The sequence below is a fragment of the Orycteropus afer genome, unplaced genomic scaffold (genome assembly GCF_000298275.1).
Source record: "Orycteropus afer afer isolate SDZICR_OR568_19922 unplaced genomic scaffold, OryAfe1.0 scaffold00021, whole genome shotgun sequence".
Lineage (NCBI taxonomy): Eukaryota > Metazoa > Chordata > Mammalia > Tubulidentata > Orycteropodidae > Orycteropus > Orycteropus afer.
This window is the reverse complement of record NW_006921608.1, coordinates 7,948,393-7,965,806: the sequence shown is the minus strand read 5'-3', so window position 1 is coordinate 7,965,806 and position 17,414 is coordinate 7,948,393. Positions and strand designations below refer to the sequence as shown.

The 17,414-nt window shown below is 40.9% G+C and overlaps 1 protein-coding gene across 1 annotated transcript in view; it reads right to left on the bottom strand.

Moving 5' to 3' along the window:
- DPYS (dihydropyrimidinase) overlaps positions 1–17,414 on the bottom strand; it is a 99,124-nt gene that overhangs the window by 51,765 nt on the left and 29,945 nt on the right. The window contains 3 exon segments of the mRNA XM_007934786.2: positions 3,989–4,131; positions 8,171–8,312; positions 9,426–9,582. Coding sequence (XP_007932977.2) covers positions 3,989–4,131; positions 8,171–8,312; positions 9,426–9,582 — 442 coding nt within the window.

Genomic DNA, 17,414 nt, shown 5'->3' with positions numbered 1-17,414 from the left:
ATTAAGTAAAAAACTAAGCAAGTCTGAACAAAGTATGAACTTTAGTTAATACTGTCAATATTAGTTCTTTAATTGTGGCAAATTTACCATACTAATTGTCACAAATATACCATACTAAAATATCAGCAAGTGCAGAAATTGGGTGTGGGGTACATGGGAACTCTGAACTATTTCACAACTTTTCTATAAATCTAAAACTATTCTGTATTTAAAAGTTCATTTTAAAACACTGGAGCCAGACTTCACAGATGTCAATGAGGGAGAAAGACAAGTAAATAAGGACGTGCCACTCTGAGGGAGAAAGATGAGGCAGTCCACTTCCATAAAGATTTATAGCCTTGGAAACCCCATGGGGCAGTTCTACTCTATCCTATAGGTTCGCGGTGAGTTAGAATCAACTTGATGGCAGTAGGTTTGGGTTGCTTTTTATTTGTGCATAAGACTTTCTTAATTTATAAGGCATTTTCCCATGTATTATTTCATGTGATTCTAACAAAAACTTTGTGAGGCAGGCAGAACAATTATTAATAAACTCATTAGACATATGAAAGAGTGGGTAGTCAGAGGCTTTAAACCGTCTGCTAAGGCTGTACTCAGCAGTGATGGAGCTGGGATCAGAAGCTACACACTCAGGCTCTTGGACCTGTGCTTGTTTTCATTAATGCCTGGCACCTAGGTGTAAACAGTAAGCAGACCTAGATAACAGGTGATCTACTTCTGTAGTAATACTACCTGGGAAACCCAAGGAGGGGTCGCTCTAAGTTGAATCCACTCGAGGGAAGTGAGTTTGGTTTGGTTTTTGGTTAAAGAAGGCTCAGTGCTAATAATGAAATGCCTAATATTTACCTTAATCACAAAAGGCATATATATGAAAGTTTACATATTCAATTTTCCATTATCATCCCTGCATAAAGTGAAGAATGGCTATTACTACATAATAGCCATGGACCATCAACAATTACATAAGTAACAGCCATCCTTCACCTCATACAGTGGTGATAACAGAAAACTGAATATGTAAACTTTCATATATATGCCTTTTGAGAGAAAGAGAGAGAGAGAAAGAAACGTAAAAGTATAGGAGCTCTTTAGTTTGACCTTAAGTTAGATATTCTTTGTCTAGAAATGAGGGAAATTAAGCAGGTAATATGTATATCTTTAAAAAAAAAAAAAAAAACTACACGTTTGCATCACTCTGTTCTGTTCTGACATGGCTGAATAGCAAAGGAAGTACAAAATAATGTTACTGAAACCAAGCACTAAAACTTGTGAGAAATGGAGTAGTCTAAATTTATATAGTCTAAAAACATGACTCAAAGAGACATAATCACAGCCTATAAATAGCCTCCAAGCAGCAATATGTGGTAAATAAAGTAAGTGAACTATTCACAACCTTACGTCCAGGTCATTTCTCTTTGTCCAGCTGTCTAAGCAAGACAATGCTTTAGATCTGAGCTGCTGTCATGCTCAGAGATTAAAACAGCTGAGAGACTCTAAAGGCCGGCTGATGCTGGAGATACCCAGGTGTAGAAGATTTTCTGGGAATGGTCTCCTTGGACTGTGCACATTTTTAGGAACTAGACTGGATAGCCATATCACTCACACAGTATGGTCATTTCTCCTTCAAATTTGATAAGGAATAATAGAGAACAGACCCAAAGACAATAAAATAAGGTTAGTCACTGGCTCACCTGATGGGAAGAACAAGTGAATGCTGAAGTGGACTGTCAACCAAACCAAAAAAACCAAACTCACTGCCATCGAGTTGATTCTGACTCATAGTGACCCCCATTGGGTTTCTGAGGTGGTAAATCTTTATGGAAGTAGATTACCCCATTTTCCTTCTATGGAGTGGCTGTTGGGTTTGAACCGCCAATCTTCTGATTAGCAGTCAAATGCATTAGGCACTATGCCACCAGAGCTCCTTGGACCATCAGCAATCGAGTATAAATATAGGTGTTCTGCTTTGATAATCAGGAGATACCTTGGTACCTAATTTCATGAAAACCATACAAGATTGCAAAGTCACTGTATCAGGATATTCATGTCAAACCTGTCACTGACACAGTTGTTTTAGTTTTCTTGTCATTGTAAGGTGATATTTCTCTTACTTTGTATATCACATTTTAGACACCAAGCATTTTTAAATATCACTGAGAGCTGTGAAAAAATGCAAATTATCACTAATTATTATCATTATTATTGTTTTCTCAGAAGCTATGCTTCAAAAAAGGAGCTCCAGTGGTGCAGTGGTTAAAGTAGTTGGCTGCTAACCAATGGTCAGTGGTTTGGACCCACCATGGGAGAAAGATGAGGCAGTCTGCTTCCATAAAGATGTACAGCCTTGGAAACCCTATGGGGCAGTTCTACTCTGTCCTATAGGTTCGCTATGTGGCAGAATCTACTTGATGGCAGTGAATTTGGCTTTCTGTTTGGTTTATGCTTCAAAAAAGTCATTCTTCACAAATGTGTCCCATGTTTTTCTGACTTTTAAACATCTTTAAGTTTTCTATAACAATCTCATTATCTCTATAAGTCACAAGTCATTTCAAAAGCCTATCTAGTACTAGCACTTAAAGCAGCTTAAGTTGTTTGAATGTCAGCAGAGATGACACTAGACAGGTCCTTGCTGGGTTCACAACAGCCCTCTGCAGATGATATTGAAAATATCAGGAGCACGGCAAATAGAGCACACTCAATCCATCCAGAGAGATATCCAAATCCAAGCAATTTTTTCCATTGTCTCCTCAGGCACAATTCCTTCGCACCAAGTAGAGGTGCTGCCCACATTTAGTTTCACTCGGCTTCATTTCTCATGCAGAGATGGAGAAGCAAGGAAGAGAAGCAACATAGACCATTTGACAAGTAGTGATTTAGTCCAACGGGGACTAAAGAACAAGTTCCTTGTTAACACCTAACAGAGACCCTGAGTTGTGTCTAGTTGGTATTTTAGGGTCAAATCACCATTTACTGCATGGCATGGATTGTAAAGTGTCAATGAAATAAAAGGCTGAAGTGTTCACTAATGGCTACTTGCCATGATTCCAGCTGGTCAGCTCTATGAACCAGTTGGAACAAAGAGTGCCCAGAGTAGAGTGTCAACCACAAAAAGACAACTGTGTTCTATGAAAGCCTCTGGGCCTTGCTTTTAGGATCATAATGATGGTAGCCCAGTGCTTCTCGAATGGGGCAGCCCAGGACTACTACAATTGAAATGGGGTCTCTGTGATAATATCACCTACAAGGTATACTACAGAGAGATACCTAACAGACCTTCAATAAATGCCTATAAAATAAAGGCAGAAGGTCATACAGTATTCCCGTTCCACACACATAAACAGTGAAAAAAGAAAAAAAACTCACTGCTGTGGAGTGGAATCTGACTCACAGTGACCTCTCCTTGGGTTTCCAAGGTGGGGTTTATAGAAAACACAAATCCTGATGCAGGTGTTACCTATGCTAACATCCTACAAGGAGAAATTAGCAGAGCTTCAGTCTCTATAGAATGTCTTCCTGAGCTGGTGGAATTTGCTAGACCTGCAATATTAACATAGAATTATGGAAATTGGAAACAAAAAGCTGGGGTCTACTGGGAACGATGGGCTCAAGATGAACTCAACTGGAAAATTTGGCTAACTCAAAGTGACATTCTTTGTGCTGAAATTTATTTTCTCATTGCTCTGTACCTTTCCTCCACGTGAACCCAGGCATTTGCCAAGCACTGAAGTGGTAAATTCATATTGGCTTCATACACATACCATTTCCAGGGAATGGTAAGCAACCCAACTTTTGAATCCTCTATGCCAAGAAAAACAAAGAAATATTTGTCCATTGAAACTGTTTTCTTGTGCACAGGCTCCAAATACCTGAGCACTGCTAAATCACTCCTCTAAGAGGAAAAGGTTGATGAAAGCCAATGCATAATCTCTTTGCAAGTTAGTGCTTTTGCACCACGTTGAAGGCAAGGAACATAAGACCTCAGACTTACCTTGTAGCTTTTGGGTCCCAAATCACAATGTCAGCATCTGATCCTACAGCTATTCTTCCTTTTCTTGGATAGAGATTAAAGATTTTAGCTGCATTTGCACTGGTAACGGCCACAAATCGGTTTTCATCCATTTTACCACTATGCTGTAAAACAATTTGTCTCAGTTATCCAGTGCTGCTATAAATACCACCAAGTGGACGGTTTGAACAAATGGAAATTTATTCTCTCACAGTTTAGGAGGCTAGAAATCTGAATTCAGGGTGCTGACTTTAGGGAAGGCTCTCTCTCTGGGCTTCGGCGAAGGTCCTTATTCCTTGGCTCTTCGGTGATCTGCATGTGCTTTGGCGCATCTGTCTCCCCGTCTCTGCTTCAGGCTTGTTGGTTTAATCTCTTTCTATCTCAAAAGAGATTGACTCAAGATACACCCTACACTAATCCTGCTTCATTAATATAAAAAATAGAACTCATTCCCAAATGGGATTACAACCACAGGCACAGAGGTTAGGATTTACAACACTTATTTTTTGGAGACACATCAACCCATAACACAACTGAAAGAAGAAGATGCATTTGTTCTAATGATCAAATAAATAAATATATCCTATCAATCTGACTCATGGCGACCCCTCCTTGGGTTTCCGAGGCAGTATCACTATGGAAGTAGATTGTCTAACCTTCCTTCTGAGGAGTAGCTGCTGGGTTTGAACCACCAGCTTTCTGGTTAGCAGCCAAATGCCTTAGGCATTATGCCACCAGAGCTCCTGTTTGGTTTTTTTTTTTTTTTGGTCATCAATAAAAGCAGAAGACTTACATCTCTTAGAACCAAACCGATCTGCACCTAATTTCTTATGCTATGGAGGCAAACACATTTGTGTATGCTGAAACATCTTCAACAATCATTATGATGATGATGATGATGATGATGATGATGTGGTACCATATGGAAGCCTGGAGATGATTTCTCAAAAACCTATCAGCTTGAAAAAGCACCCCTATCATGTCTGCCAGAATGGGTGACAGCTGAATGCTGGCAACAATGTTTTCAAGTCTTACTTGAATTTGACCACAGTCACCTACTACATTTATGATCTGGCTTATTAACTGCAGACTCAAGATTTACGAGATAATTATATAGACACTAATTAGAATATTATAGAGTTAAAATTAGATCGACCTTTAAATCAGGTGATAACACCTTTAGAAAGAGGAAAAAACAACTCAAGAGGTTCAATTTTGTGCAACTGAAATTTACACGAATCAATCATGGACAGTCTATTGCAAGAGATTTTAATTTGGACAGAGTTTGAAAGAATGTGACCCCTCTAAAATGAGAAATAAAAAACTGAGGGTGTATACCTATGTAAATTTATCTGGTGAGAGCATCTTTAAGGTTTACTCGGATACCAGAGCTTTTCTGTCTCAAAAAGATTAAGAACCATGGCCTGAAAGGAATAGTCCCAAAACTAAACCATCTTAATGTTTCAGAAAGTAACATGCTTCCCTAAGTGCCATTAAGAAATAGTCAATCACTTTGAGGCCATTATATACTTGGTTGGTTGGTTGGTATGTGCCCTCGAGTCTGACCCAACTCATAGCAACCCCTCCTTGGGTTTCCAAGGGAGTATCACTACGGAAGTAGATTGCCCAACCTTGGGAACTATAATAGATTATGATCGGCAATAATGAAGACACTTACTGTAACAACACAAGTTCAAAGAGATAAACTGAACTGCTACCAGGAAATCTAAACTAAGAGAAGAGAAGCTGTCTGGGCCAGTTAGAGTTAGGATGGAGGAGATGGGGGTTAAAAAGATGTTAGCAGAAGACAGGGCTAGAGAGATGTTTTGAAAACTCTTATATGTAAATTGATTATTCAAATATTAACCTATAAATAGTGGAGAAAATTAAAGGTTTTAGAGAGGAAAGTTCTATGAACACAACATTGTATTTGAAAGGTCTCTCTGGTATTAGAGTATTGAATAAATTGCAGCAATGAGAGACTGGATACAAGGACACCAGTTATGAGACTACTGCAATAGTCCAAACAAAATATGGGCCTCAACTAGAATGGTCGTCATGCAGATGGAAATAAGGAGGTATTTGGGAAATGAAATTAACTGGAGTTTGGGCAAGTGGTACATGTAGAGGAAAAGTGACCACAGAGGATTCTGAGGTCTGACATACTTTTATGTGCTATCCAAGGGAGAAGATGGAAGACAGAAGAAATACACAAAGTCATTGTACTGAAAAGAATCGGTCAATATTCATCCATTTCAAGAGATGACATGCGATCAAGAACCAATGATATTGAAGGAAGAAATTGAAGCTGCACTGAAGGAAGTGGCAAAAAACAAGGCTCTGGGAATTGATAGAATATCCATTGAGGTGTTTCAACAAATATATGCTGAGCAAATAATCCGAGAAGCTGGACTATATGAAGAACCATGCGGCATCAGGACTGGAGAAAGGCTCATTAACAACCTACGATACACAGATGACACAACCTTACTTGCTGAAAGTGAAGATGACTTGAAGCAGTTACCGATGAAGATTAAAGACTACAGTCTGCAGTATGGATTACACTTCAACGTAAAAAAACCAAAAATCCTCACAACTGGACCAATAAGCAGCATCACGACAAATGGAGAAAAGACTGACGTTGTCAAAGATTTCATATTACTTGTTTCCACAATCAACACCCGTGGAAGCAGCAATCAGGAAATCAGACGTCATACAGAACTGGGCACACGTGCTGCAAAGACCTCTTTAAAATGCTGAAATCTCTTTGAAGACTAAGGTGTGCTTAACTCAAGCCATAGTATTTTCAATTGCCTCATATGCATGTGAAAGCTTGACAGTAAGAAAGACCAAAGAAGAGCTGATGTGTTTGAGTTGTGGTGTTGTGGGAGAGTACTGAAAGTACCATGGATTGCCAGAAGAACTAACATGTCTGTCCTGGAAGAAGTCTAACAAATCTGTCCTGGAAGAAGTGCAGCCGGAATGCTCCTTGGAAGCAAGAATGGCACAACTTTGTCTCACCTACTCCGGTCATGTTGTCAGAAGGGACCATTCTCTGGAGAAGGATATCATGCTTGGTAAAGTGGAGGGTCAGCAAAAAAGGGGAAGGCCCTCAATGAGATGGACTGACCCAGTGTCTGCAATGATGGGCTCAGGTACAGCAAGGATTGTGAGGCTGGTGCACGATTGGGCAGTGTTTTGTTCTGTTGTATATAGGGTCACCATGAGTCACAGATGACCCGACAACACCTAACAATAACAACATCCAAGGGAGAAGTTCCAGGGCATCAGTGCAGAAGGCCTGACAATGAGATCTTCCCTGCTGATCTTTACAACTACATGTCAACTGGCTGGACAGGCAAACCCAGGGCATTTAGCCATTTGATTCTGCTCAGGGAGAAAAGTTTAAATCATGAGCATTTTTAAGTCTCTCTAGATGTTGGATTATTATGTATGTGACCTCATACAGCAGTTTTTAAAATATGATTTCCAAGAGGTTCTTAATGGGGACACTTACAAAGATGTCATGAAAAAGAGGTATGAACATTATAAAAATTATTCAAGTATTTTCTATCAAGTATTTGCTCCAGTGACATGTGACACTTTGAGTTTCAAGGACATGAGAAATCAAGCAGAAGCATTATAGAATTTAAGACGTGAAGAAGAACGTTTTTTGTGCTCAATCCAAATTCACTGCCTAATGTCTCTGCAAAATGCTGCAATGCATCCGCTAAACCACACTATGCAAAGAAGAGAATAACGTCTTTGCTAAAACTGTCCTGGGGAAGAAAGGAAGACAGTGTTGAATTTCCAGCCACCACCCTCACAAAAACAATGAGAAAGCTTCTCTTTGAAGGTTTGAGGGTCCCTGGGTAGTTCAAATGGTTTGCACTTTACTACCAAACTGCAGGTTGGGGTGTTATATCCAACCAGTGGAGCAGCAGAAGACAGTCCTGGTAATCTGCTCCCGTAAAAATTACAGTCAAGAAAGCCCCATGGAGCAGTTCTACTCTAACACACAGGGTTTGCCTGAGTTGGAATGACTACTTGGCAATGGGTTTTCTTGGTTTTGTTTTGAATAAAGATTTATGTCACTTTGGTGATACAATAGTTAGATCCTGGCTGAAGAATCAGGCCAAAGGAGCTGCATCCTATGAAACTTACCACGCCTTTTTCCCATATTACTGACATCCGGTCCTCAACACCATTCACTCCATTGGGAATCTTAGTAAAATCATCCTTCCCAAGAGCTTTCTGGCAGGTGTTGAAGGTGCAGTGGTCAGTCCCTGTGGTGGTTAGATCATTGCTGTAAAGAGAAGGGCACACAAAGGTGGTGGAGATGAGTAGATAAAATAGGTTAGGAGGAAACGTCAACAACATTCTCCAATCTCCTGACTCCCCTTCTCAACTGAAAGTCAGAAAAATGTAACGTAGAGCAAGTAGTTCTTTCAAATATATATTGCACCCCATTCTTGTCTTCATTCTGGGATTTAGTTTCTTCGTCTGCTAAAGTAGTACTTTTAGAGAATGCTCTTAGAAAAACCTCAGTTCTAGGCCCAACTCTATCACTTACTGGTTCTGTGATCATGAGCCTGTTTAAGATTCAGTTTCACTTCTATTAATTGATGATTATACTTACTTGATGAAGATCACTTCAGGATCACTAGCAATAATATATATGAAAGTTCCTTGTGAGTAGCATGCTATACAAAGATATCACTATAGTCCTTCATGTGAAGAGAGGGCAGGTCTACCAGGGCAACCCTCTGGCCAAATGGCAATGTTGCGATGACCAGAGATGGGACATTGGCTGAGGATGTTCATGTTTCCAGGGACAGGACCCCTGCTTTGACTTGTGAATTGTCTTAGAGAAGTAGAAGTGTGAAGGAGGAAAGAAGCTGAAGGGAGGGTCAAGTTAACGCTTGTACAGTCTGTAGCAGAAAAGCCTTTTGTTAACTTGAATCTGAGTATCTGTGAAAGAGGAGAATCAGGATATCCATGAAAGGTAGAATTCTCAAGAAAAGTTGTCAGAGCTTCTCAGAAAGCAACAGAGTTTCCTATACAATAGGCACATCTGGTTCCAGGCTACATCAGTGTAGAAAAAAATCAAGAGTATTCTGATAAAGGCAGGCATAATGAAGAGCCTTAGCTCTGGGCAAGAACAATTAGAAAAGAGAAGGGAAAAATCAGGAGAGTGAAATTTCAGTGAGAACAATGTGAGTTCTCTGTGTCCAGGAGAGGTTTTGACATATCTTCATCAAACCAATGCTTTTTGGTCTGCAGGTATGCAACTCTCCAAGTAGAAGGGCATCCTGGAAGCCAATGAAAACTCCAGATGGTAGACAAGATCTACTCGCACAAATCTGAGACTCATACAGCATCTGATTTTGACAAAACACTTCATCTGAAAAATTATTACTTAGCCAAAAGATTCATGAGGAAATCAGGTGTGGAAGGGTCTGGTCGCAGGGGTGGTCCCATAACATAGTGGGCTGCATGGTGCCATTCTTTATTCCAATAGTGAGTGCCATCTGTGCCAAGACTTGCTGCTATAGGTTCTCCATAGACCACCTTCCCTGGAAAGTTCAAAGGAAGCATTTAACACCTTAATTTGTACTTAAGATAACCATGTGACAAAGACCTAAACATTCATTTTTCTCTGCCCTAGAAAAGCATGCTGTGAATCCCAAACAATAATTTAGTCTTATGAACTGGTTCTAAAAATATCCACTAGTATTGGAGGAGTCCTGATGGCACAGCAGTTAAGCTTTCAACTACTAACCGAAAGGTTTGATGGTTCAAACCCACCCAGAGGTTCTGTGGGAGACAGACCTGGTGATCTGCTTCCATCTTTCCAGAAAAATCTTTTTACAGCCAAGAAAACGCTATGGGGCAGTTCCACTCTGTCACATTATGAGATGGGATCAGCACCCAACAACCACAACAGCATTTACTGAGCATTTATATGTTCCAGTCAATGTGAATGGTACATTGTAGAAGATGATACCATGCACCCCATTGATAGCAAGCTTAGTCACATGACTTACTTTGGCCCTTTTGATATGAACACACGTGACACTGCAGCTTCTAAGCATAAGCTATAAAAGTCATCATGGGGTTCTGCTATCACCCTCTGTTATATAAGACCTGCATGTCCCAGACAGGGATTATCCCTTCAGTTGGGTCCCAGAACGAAGAGGACATGGAGCAGAGCCTGTCAACCCACACTGAACATGAGTATGAATTAAAATGAATCTTTATCGTTATAAGCCATTCACATGTTAGATGTGTTTGTTATCACAGCATAACCTAGCAAAAGTGACTGATACCCATGCCATTCTAATGGAATCTTCCCAAACAACTTAGGGTTAAAAAATTTCCCTGCAGTTACATTACATATGTTCCACATAAATAGAGTGGAGGAGGTAGGATTTAAACCCAGGCATTTTGACTCCGGTGGTCCTAACTATGCTATACCACCCTGATGACTTATGGTCATCCACACAGGTCTAAGCTATATGGAGTTCAATTACAGTACATCTCCACTGCAAATAGATGGACAATCTTTTAACATCCTTAAAAAATTTCTCCTAGGAAAACTCATGTTAAATAAAACAACACTCAAATAATAAAATTGTAGCCAGAAATGCATATTTTAAAAATCATGTAAATGAGGCCGTCAAAAGCACACAATGTTAGAAAAGTTAATAGCACATTTGAATTTAAAATCAGAATCCCATCTCTGATTAGCATTCGTCAGAATAACAGATTCACTAGCATCAACCCAATCCCATGCAGCAGCCAAAGGAGAGAGCATGGTAAGGAGATGCTAGCATACCAATCAGTCCACTCTGGTTCATCAGATGCCAAACTTCAGTTACAGTCCTGATATGTAACTGAAATGCATGGATTTCCTCAGAGACTTCTCAAAGTGCATGGCTACCAGCTGCCTGAGTCATATTAAATTGGAATGTAGCACCCTATTATCTCACAGATAATGTTTTCCCCAAAACTAGCCATCTTCCTTTAGCTAGCCTAGGAATTGGAAAGCTCATGAATTGAGGCTTATTGAAGCCTCAGAAACTTGACTTCTGAAGGAACCAATCTATTCTCCAGGGACTCAGGGCTGCAACTGCAAAGATCCTTCATTTTCATGATGCGCACACACTAGGTGAATTCCATTTCCCTCCTGTTTCTTATCATCCTCTTTCCAAAAAAAGATGCCGCACCATTAGCATCTCTCCTTGGCATACAGAATGAGCAGCATTTCTATTGGAACTGAAAGGCATTGTAGGCGTCCCTGGGTGGTGCAAATGGTTAGGTGCTTGACTACTTGCTGAAAGATAGGTGGTTCGAACCCCAAGTGTGCCAGAGCAGAATTGTCTCAGAAGAAAGGTCTGGCAATCTGTTTCCTTGAAAACCGTATGATGCACAGTTCTGCTCTGCAACACACGGGGTCCCCATGAGTTGGAACTGACTCTGCAGCAACTGGTCCTGGTACTGCCGACCAGGAAGGTAGCAGATGAGCACAGTATTTTCTTTGCAGGTGCAAAGACACCTTCTTGTTCCAAGAGAACTCCTCATAGATGTTTGTACAAGAAGCTCAGACTTGTTTACAAGTTGCCAGCTCAGGATTTTCCCTGGTACTTTATCATAGATAAAAGAGCCTTATCACACGTCCTATTCAATCACTTGGCCCATCTAGGTGATTCGGGAATACTGTTCCCAAAGTTCTACAATGTTAATAGCTCTCAGGAAAAATTAAAAGTGTCAGCATCCACCAGGAGTCTGCCAAGAGAATTTTGAAACCAGACGACAGGTAATTTCCTCAGAAGGGTTTAGCACCTTTAAAATGTGACAGGCCACTTTTCTGGGATATACAATGAGCTCCCGGCTAACTGGGCCATTTTCAACTTTCCCTCCACTAAGCTACTGTAAACATCAAGAATTTTTTTGTTTTTTTTTTTTGGGGGGGGGGTAAAGTAAAAATTCCTGACTGTTCTTCCCCGTTTCATGATGGTTCTAAGACATTTTCAAAGGACAAGAGATCTTACAAGAAGTCAAAAGGGAAGGAGAAATAGGGAGCCTAGATTATCCATAAACTGGGCACTCAGATTGGATCATTCAGCACCACTGTGAATTCTTTTGATGTGAACTAAAAATAAAGTAATAATAAAAACAGGTGAATATAGGCAAACAGACAACGCACTCGGCTGCTGTAATGGAAAGGCTGGAGATCTGAGTCCACCCTCAGGCACCTGGGAAGCAAAGCTGCTTTTATAGAATCAGCCAATTGTGCAGCACAGTTGTATCCTGGCATGCACGGGGCAGCCATGAAGTAGGATCAGCTCAACAGCAACTGGTCCTGGCAGAGTTTGCAAAGCTCTCACAAGCGACCTCATGTGCCCTTCATGGCAACCCTTGTGCTGGTTTGACAGCTGAAGAAACTGATGCTCAATGAGCAGCAACTTGCCAAAGACACATGGGTCGTACGTGGTTCAGCCTGAACTGTCCCAGTATTGTGATAGCACATCCCACGCGCTATGTTACTAGGTGTCTTGTTTCTCCAGGCCTGCTATTACAGAAATGCCACGGGGCTTAATAAACTGGAGTTTATTCTCTTATAGTTTAGGATGCTAGAAGTCCAAATTCAGAGTGCTGGTTATAGAGGCTGGGCGAAGGCCCCTTGACCTTGGGCTTTGGCTCTGCCTCTTCTTCCAGGCCCACTGAGCTGGAGGCTTCTCTTAACTCATGTGGCTGCTAGCTGCTGAGGCTGATGAACCCACGATCGGCATTAGAATGGCACAATCCCAAGACCAACAGGCAACATGGCAGACCACTGTCTCAAGTCTAGGAACAAAGCCAAGATCGACAGGCAACCCAGCAGGCCACTGGTTCAAGTCCAGGAACTGGAGATGAAGCCTTGGCCAAGTGCAGGATCCGAATGCACCAAAAAGCTAGAGACCATCTCAAAGCTTCTCCTTTTACTGGAAGCAGGCCACACCCTAAGAGCAACTACTTAGCTGCTCACAGCAGATTCTACCATGGAGGTGAACACAATCTCATTGCCAGCTGCCTAGCCATCAAAACCACAGCCCAGCCAAGTTGACACATAACATTAAGTACCACACTAGGAAGAGTGCCATTGTTCATTTTCTTGGTAAAGAGCATGTGTTTTAAAATGTTCAGATCAACCACCAGCTATGTGTGGACGTGGCTGAGCGATTTTCCAAAGTCACTGACAGGCCTCATTTACTCTGCTTAATGAAAAGTGCTATCTCTTCCTAGTCTGGGGCTCTCCTGACTACACTCACAACCAGATGGTCTCCACAGCTCTTGGGAGACAGCTACATCTTCATCATTGATCTCTTCCCACTGCCTCAGCAAGTTTCACATTGTGATGCACCCCGTTTATCCACCTACTTTCTCTCCTTTTCTCCATTCTCCATCCCTGGCTCACAGCCAATACAGAGAAGTCTCTACACTTAAGATGGAATCTCCCACTTAAAGGCGCCCTCTGAGAGATTCTAAAGATTTCCAAATAATGAAGCACGTCAGACTGATTCCACCTCCCCCTTGACCAGACAAGCTGTTTATCAGATGAAGGTGATGTAGTGATGTTAACACCTCATGTGGATTGGAGAGCAGCACTTAATCGAGTCACAAGATCTGTCAGAAAAGGTTGAAAGATGCAGAGAAATGGCATAAGTGCCTGTTACAGAACAGAAAGCCAAACACACTCAATAAAAACAATTGTTTTCCTATGTAAAAGTGGGGTAGTGGTAAAAGTAAATGGCTGCTAACCAGAAGGTTGGAGGTTTGAACCCACCAGCCACTCAGTGGGAGACAGATGAGCAGTCTGCCTCCGTGAAGATTTACAGCCTTGGAAACCCTATGGGGGCAATTCTACTCTGTCCTAGAGGGTCCCTATGAGTGGGAATTGACTCCAGATGGTGGGATTTTTTTTTTTTTTTTTTAAGTAATATTGAGTGGAGCCTTTCTGGATTGCATTTGGCTTCTGAATATTACCTTTATAAAGGAAGAGGATGTCTGAGAAGGATACACAGAAGCAGCATGCAAAGCGGAGCCCAGATTTAGGTTCAAACCCTGACTTGCTACTTGCTGGTGGGTGACCTTGGATAAGACGAATCTCAGCTCAGCGTCAGGTTCCTCACCTGGGAAGTGGGATCCAGTGTCCCTTTAGAGAGGAAGGAGGGTCAAACAAATGTGCAGATATGCAAGCACCTAGCACTTCCCAGGAGCTCTGGTGGTGTAGTGCCTAAGGCACTTGACTACTAACCAGGAGGCTGGTGGTTCAAAGCCACCAGCAACTCCTCAGAAGGTTGGACAATCTGCTTCTGTAGTGATACTGCCTCGGAAACCCAAGGAGGGGTCGCTATGAGTCAGGTCTGACTTGACGTCACGTAACAACATAGCAACAAGTGTCTTCCCAGAACCCTAGGGTCACTACACAAATGTTGGTTTCCTTATATTCTATTTCTAAAAAATCTTTTTAAATGGCCTGTTTCCAAGTTCTCTGCAACTGGGCATGATGTAATCACTTTGCTCTAAGTTTAAAGGACAATGGGACATGCAAGGAAGAAAAAAGAAAAGTTGATGATCAAATTCACCCTGACAGCCCAATGTGTTCATCGTTCCACAGCACTGGTTACTCGGCAAGGATTCATCGCACTTGTGTAAATGACATTTGTGCATGAGTGTATTTTCACAAGTACTACTACAGTAAGCCTGACTCAAGTAAAATACCTGGGGTAATATTTAAATATATCATATTTATGATCCCTTTGGAAAATTTATCAATACCCAGAAAGCAACATATACATTTATTTACCCCTGGAACCAGCGATTCTACTAATAGGAATCTGCCCCAGAATTAAGGAGCTCTGGTGGTGTAGTAGTTAAGGTATTTGGCTGCTAACCAAAAGGTCAGTGGTTTGAACCCACCAGCAGCTCTGTGGAAGAGAGAAGAAGCAATCTACTTCTGTAAAGATGTACAGCCTTGGCAATTCAATGGGAGTTGGATCAAATCAGTGGTAATGAGTTTGGTTTGGTTTGAGCCCTGGAGATACTCTTCTGTGGTAGAATAATAATGCCTCAGCCTGGGAACATGGGCAATCTACTTCCATAGTGATACCACCTCAGAAACCCAAGGAGGGGTCTCTATGAGTCGGGTCCAACTCAACGGCAGTGTGTTTGGTTTTTTTCCATTTTACATGGCAAAAGAACTTTACAGATGTGATTCAGTTAAGGGCCTTGAGATGGGGAGATTATCTGGAATTACTTGGTTGGGTCCAATGTAATTATGCAGGTACTTAAAAGCAGAAGACGGAGGCAAAAGAGGTCGGGGTGATGCTATGTGAGAAGGTGTGATGCACTGGTGCTGCCTTTGAAGATGGAAGAGGGGGCCACAAGCCAAGGAGCATAGGTGACCTCCAGAGGCTAGAAAAAGCAAGGAAAACAAATTCTCCCCTAGAGCCTCCAAAAAGAAATGCAGCCTTGACAAAACTTTGATTCCAGCCCAGTGAGACCCTGTCGGACTTCTAACCCATAGAACTATAAGAAAATGAACATGTGTTGTTTTATGCTACTGAATTTGTGATAATTTCTTACAGCAGCAATAGCCACAAATATGACACAGCATATGCAAAAGGTGATCACTGCAGTTCTATCTGAGACAGCTAAAGATCAGAAGGGCTCTGGCGGCACAGTGGTGAAAGCATTTGGCTGCTAAGCAAAAGGTTGGCAGTTCGAATCCACCAACCCACCAGCCACCCTGTGGGAGAAAGATGAGACCCAAATGCTCTTCCATAAGGAACGAGTTAAAAAAACACAATAGCATACTTTGCACCTATAAAAAAAGAGTGAGGGAGATCTCATAACTAGTGTAGGTTGACCTTTGGGATACATTTTCAAGTGAAAAAAAACAAACAAACAAGATATAGAACGTGTTTTTATTTTGTGAAGGAAAACAGGGTAAGGATAGAAGTAATGAATTAAATGGTTATGCATGGGTGTGGGATGCAGGAACTAGAAAGGATGTAAGAACTCTTGGAGAAAATATTTTGTATGTATTATTCTGACCTCTGAACCATTTAATATCTTGAATATATAAAAAATAAAATTAAATTTAAAAATAATTTTAAATAAAAGTCTAACACTTAAGTTTAATCTATTTCGACCTATGCCCTATATTCCAAAATCTTTCCTAGGCTTTCGCTTTGCTCCTAATGGAACTCAATCCCAGTGCAAAACAAACACCTGGGATCAAGAAGCTGCTTTCTGACAGACCTGTCAAAATCATAGCTTGCTCGTAGGTTAAGACTGACCATTTCTATTGGTTGTACTGTTTCTTAAATCATATTCTACCAGTTACAGACCTGACTGACAGGCTATAGGATCACGATACCAGAATTGCGCAGCAAATAATTAAAACCACCACCAAGTCTATAAAGTTGGTAGCAGCGCCATCTGGTGGGGAAAGTCTAATACTAGAATATTTAAATTTCTGTGCTCTTTCACACTGAAAATCTATTACATGTGAGGGAAAAGCCATCATAAATGAGTGGTAGAGAGACTTTATTAATCTCTGCGTGAAACTGAACCTGTTCTTAACACAAGACATCGGTGAAGTAAATATTTAAAAATCATTCAGCTTACACAAAATCCTTACTGAATCTTATATAAGAAGCAATTTTGACAAAAATTTATTTTAGTGTGAATTATGGACATGCCAAATTTATTTTCATAGTTTCTAAAATGCATTTGATAAAAATAAATAAATACAGGTAGTTTCAGTTTAGAAAAATCCAGGATGTTGAGATGACTGATTAGCCTGCTTTAATTATCTAGATTCCCACAGGTAAGGTGATAGAAGGTACCAGCACATCCTGATAGGGTCTCATGTCATTGGATAAAAGTCATTGCATTTGTTTTCCATTGCTCATTTATGAGTACTGACAAAGGAATAAAATTGTTTCTGTGCCCAGCTTTATAAAAAATAGATTTATCTCTTTCTTTTAAGATAATGCCTACTTACAGACTAAATTGAAATACAGAATGGAGGCAATTAGCTACTCAGCCAATTTGGGGTAAAAATAACTTTGGTTTAAAGTTTTTAAATAATTATCACAAAAACACTATTTGGAGAATTGCTCCAATAGTTCCTACACCCAAGTTGTTGTTAGACAAATCAATTCAAAAGACATTTGTTGAGCTCACCCAGACACCTGGAGGAATTCCAGAGATGACTAAGAGCATGGCTGTTGTTGTTGTTGTTGTTGTTGTGTGCCATCGAGTCGGACCCGACTCATAGCGACCCCTCCTTGGGTTTCCGAGGCAGTATCACTACGGAAGTAGATTGCCCCATCTTCCTTCCGAGGAGTGGCTG